Raw genomic sequence first — 4561 nt, 5'->3', positions numbered from 1 at the left:
CTGCTGGGGGGTTTCTGGGGGGCTTCAGGGGAGTGGGGGTGCAGCGGGCTTTCACCCATGCGTCTCTTGCTGCTTCGGAGCCTAACTCAGTTCACTCGCCACTGAGAAAATGGACCAGTTATTAGAAATGCTGTACTTTTCTTATGTAACAGATACTGTAGTCTGAGTGACTGTTATTTAAGATTAAGAGAACAAGAATAAGAAATAACTAAAATAGTCTCCATGACAGCACCCAGTGCCTCCCTCTGTAATAGTTTGCAGTAAACAGAATGGCTTGCATTTTCTGCAAGCATGTAACTTAAGATTTTCAGGTGCAGTTGACAAAAATGGTCATCCAGCAATCATGCATTGAATCCCTTGATGGATGGGCCTGTAATTATTCAAAGGCAGTATATAGAACCCTGTTGGGAATGGCTGTGATGCTATCTATTGTGTCTAAACATCATCTTTTTTGCTGTTTGGCTTCTTACAGGTATCATGGGATGATATCAAATGTACCTACGGAAAGGCGGACCTGCGTTGGTAAGGGCATATTTCCATTTTATTGAGAGTCACTCTGGAGCTTTGTGGTAGGGTGGAAAACAATCTAAACTCTATTTCTCTAGAATGAATTGATTCTCATATTATAGTAATTGTCTGGCTGATTAGTACTGTATAGTCACAAGTCTGTGAGTGACAGTGATCTTATTATTCCTTATTCACCATCAGTATCACACAGACCATAGGGATAGTGATGTACTATCTATTTCTGTTGGGTTCCCCTAAAACGCACTTTCCCTCCTCCCTCCTCTCCCCTCCCCCTTTCATATACTGATAAATCATAAGAAAGCAAGACAGAGAAAATCTGTCTTGTCAGGAGCATCACCTTTAGTTTATCACAGTTACAGCCCTGTCTCAGAAGTAACAGGAGGATTAAGTCATATTACCTCTAGTAGGAAAACTGAAAAGAGGCAAACTGGAGCATCTAACTACAGTCATCTTGATCCCCTTCCCTTTTTTTCCTTCTCCAGGGGTGAAACTGCCTATCTCTTGGTTTACATGAAAAAGAACACTGAATAGCTTCATTCACAAATGTCTCAGGGCAGTCCCTGACTTTATTATGGAGGTAAAACACTCATCAAGAAGAATGGCAGCCTCACAATTTTTGAATGAAGCCTAACAGAAGAGCCACTTGAAAAGAGGCCTGGACCTTGGCCACTGAGGTGCATTTTAAGAACTACAAGATCCTTTTTTGATGCCCTTTTCCTAGAGCCCTATGAGACTCTTTGTATTTACATAGAACCTTTGTAAATACAAAGGTCCTTCTGGAGTACAGAAGGATGTCCAAGAGATTTTTGGAGATATCTTTGCAAGACTTGCTTGATAGGCAACTACCTCTGGGATGGAGCACAACAGGCAATTGATAACAACCCAGAGATTTGCTTCTTAAAACAGGAATTATGGTAGGAGTTTTGATCAAGTGGAATCACAAGGAATGTGTGGGTGTGTGTGGAGGACCACTGGTGGATAGGAAGTTCAGTAGGTCAGATGGTGATTAGGGACATTTTGTCATCGGCTTCACAAGAGAACAGGCTCAGGTGTTGTGCTGAAAGGAAGTTCAAGAAGGCCAACATTTTCAAAGCTGAGTAACAATTTTTCAGAAAGAGCCCTGAAACAGGGGAAGGGGAGATATAACTTCAGCATGCCTATATATTCTATTTTTCCCACCATTTTTCTGATTTATAGGAATTGTTCCTGTTGCTCACAGCTGCTGCAGCCAATGACTGTACCCTCTTCCTCTGCCCATTAGCCAGCACAATGAAGTGCATGCAAATGCTGGAGTAAGATTGGGTAAAAGAAGCAGTACAGCAGTGTAAGTGCAACACAAGCCAGTGCAGTTAGCTCTGTTGAGAGGCAAAGTGCAGGCAGTGCTGCACAAATTCAGTAATGCTGCTGCTGGTATCCAGTTCAGGTATCTTTGCATGGCACAACACTGTAAACATGCTTTTAGGTGGATCTGCTCCTCCAGTGCATTTCTTGCTAACTCCTCAGCAGTGCTGGAGAGATCAGCTGGTTATAAAGTGAATCCCATTATCCCTGCAGAAAAATCTTTATGCCCTGCCACGTGCTTCTGATTTCCTAGTGCCTTTGGCTCAGAATGTATGCCTGTTGTTCATGAAGATCAATGGGAAATTAGGTTCATTCTTTCATTGAGGCCTTAGATGCCACAGTGTCATAGGTCCTTGAACTGTGCTGTAAGAGAAGGGACTTGGGGGTTTTAGTGAAGTGGGTAAATGTCTCTTTACGGGGAACAGGCCCACCTTCTTCCAACTCCACCCAACCTGGGGCTACATATAAGGTAAGCTATGGAAGATGGAGCAGTTTGTCAGGCCACTAAAGAAGATAAGAGCACCAGTGACTTTGTGCCAGACTGATCCCAATAGCTAAGGAACCTTAGAGCTGTGGAACTGAGCAGGGTGCAAGTAGGAGAGTGGCTAAAAGTGAGAAGAGGGACTGTTGGAGGTAGTCAGGTATAGAAGTGGCCTGGAAGTGGACAAGTGCTTAGTTATGACAGGGTAACAATGGCCAGAGAGGACCCTTTATAGTTCTCCTAGCTTGAATGGTAGGAGAACGTTACTGACCAATAAGACCAGTTATTTGATGTGCTGTGGTTGATTGGAGAATAGTGTATAGAAGATTGTGGGGACTGTGCAGCTGTGGCACTTTTACCTTTATTATGGGGCTTGGCAAAAACCCAGAGGCTGACGATTGAGTGTTTCCAAAAATGCATCATCATATGCAGTCAGCTTTTATCCTTACCATTTTCTAGGAACCCAGGGCAGTATCAGCCATCAGGACAATATTTTGGATTTTTAGAACTCCAGCTATTCTATTCTATTCCTTGAGACAGAGATTACATTCAACTTGAAATATTAGAAAAATGGACACTTCAGATTATACAAACAGTGACATAGACAGAAAATATCTCCAATAGTATCTATTATTATTTACTTCCTTCCTGCTATGCCTATTACCAGAGCATCTAGTGCCTTTTCTACTTCTAGGAAGATAAAATATATGATATTTAAAATAATTTATTTTTAATCTAGTGATGTGAGTTTCATACCATGAAAGTTTGTGCTTCATATATACCTATAGATCTATGTCTGCCTTGGTTAGCGTAACAGTGGTTCTCAACCTTTTTCCTACTGGGACCCATTTGCAAAGATCCATGAATTGTCCCAGCCCACATTCCTCTGACCATGCTGGTGCCCAGCCCCTTAGTCTCCTGCCTCGCCCCTATCCCCCAGCCCTACCAGAAGGGCCTCCAGCTGCCCCTGTCCTGCTTCAGCTGGAGTGCAGTGGCTGGGGCAGCCCTGGCTCATGCAAGCAGCAGTCTGGCCCCAGCACAAGCTGGAGGGAGAAGGAGGTCTATGGCACCTCCTGCCCTGGACTGAGGATGCTGCACTGTGCCAGGCAGCCTGGTCATGGCCCCACTTGCCCCCCTGAGCAGTGTTTCTCAGTCACCCTGCCACCACAAGCACACCAGCCTGGCCACACAGCCCTTCCCCACCCCCTTCCCCTGCTCCCATTGCCCCTCTGCCTTGCTGCAGCTTGTGACCCTTGGAAATATTCCTGCGACTCACTTTTGGGTCACAACTCATGGGCTGAGAAACACTGGTCTATAAGGTGCCTATATACACGCCTTTTACTTTAAGTAGCCCATGGAACTCTCCTTGTGTGCATCATAAAAACACATCACACTCTTAGATAATGACCAATCTACAATATAAATGTTCTTATCATTTTGGCCTGATACATATTTCTGATCATTTAACATCATCATCCTCTCCTACCTCCATTTCGCAAAATGACCTTCAGTGCTGTAGTTGTAAAGACAGGCATCATTATTTATGCCTGCAGCTGCACTTGTTTTGAAATCTAAATATTTGACTGCATCTACAAATCAGGCATCTAAGGCCAGGTGCAGACATTGCACTTTTATCACTGTAAATGATCAGAAACCAGTCTATATCCATATCAGAATAGAAGTTCAGCACACAGACTGGTTGCAAAATGGCAAAAAGTGATCCAAGATTTGCTTCCCACTAAGGGTGAATGTTTGCTACCAATCTGAACTATGCCGCTTACAAAAAACAATGTAACTTTGGTTCTGCCTCTGACTTTTTGAATATCTGTACCTAGCCTGTATGAAAACAATCTCAGAGAAATGTGTTTACAATTTTGTTCCTGAATTAGAATATAGACATAAACTTAAAAACACAATATGAGAAGGAGAATCGCAACCAAGAAGTAAAGTTAGTATGTTGTGCTTAAATGAAAGCTGAGACTCTTATGTAATAGCAGTATTTTGGGACCTGGCACTGTATGAGAAATGCTGCATATCACAAGGTTTGCAGTGAACCTGAAGGTTGGAGAAACTCATCTAAACAACAATAACAACTTGTAACTTCCCTGAGTACAAACTTATTTCTGTGGAATTTCATTCCTCCCCAAATCAATGACTTTTATGAGAAAAGAAGAGCAGAACAAAGTGCAAATGAATCTAACTTTATTCCTC

General features: G+C 42.9%; 1 protein-coding gene across 1 annotated transcript in view; it reads left to right on the top strand.

Moving 5' to 3' along the window:
* The window catches only part of USP18 (ubiquitin specific peptidase 18), a 22207-nt gene extending 19401 nt beyond the window's left edge, over positions 1–2806 (top strand). The window contains exons 10-11 of the mRNA XM_019544521.1: positions 473–522; positions 1011–2806. Coding sequence (XP_019400066.1) covers positions 473–522; positions 1011–1059 — 99 coding nt within the window. The 3' untranslated portion in view covers positions 1060–2806. The remainder of the gene's footprint in view (positions 1–472; positions 523–1010) is intronic.
* The last annotated feature ends 1755 nt before the right edge of the window (positions 2807–4561 follow it).

The sequence above is a fragment of the Crocodylus porosus genome, unplaced genomic scaffold (assembly GCF_001723895.1).
Source record: "Crocodylus porosus isolate Cpor-Errol unplaced genomic scaffold, CroPor_comp1, whole genome shotgun sequence".
Classification (NCBI taxonomy): domain Eukaryota; kingdom Metazoa; phylum Chordata; order Crocodylia; family Crocodylidae; genus Crocodylus; species Crocodylus porosus.
This window is presented reverse-complemented; position numbering and strand designations above follow the sequence as displayed.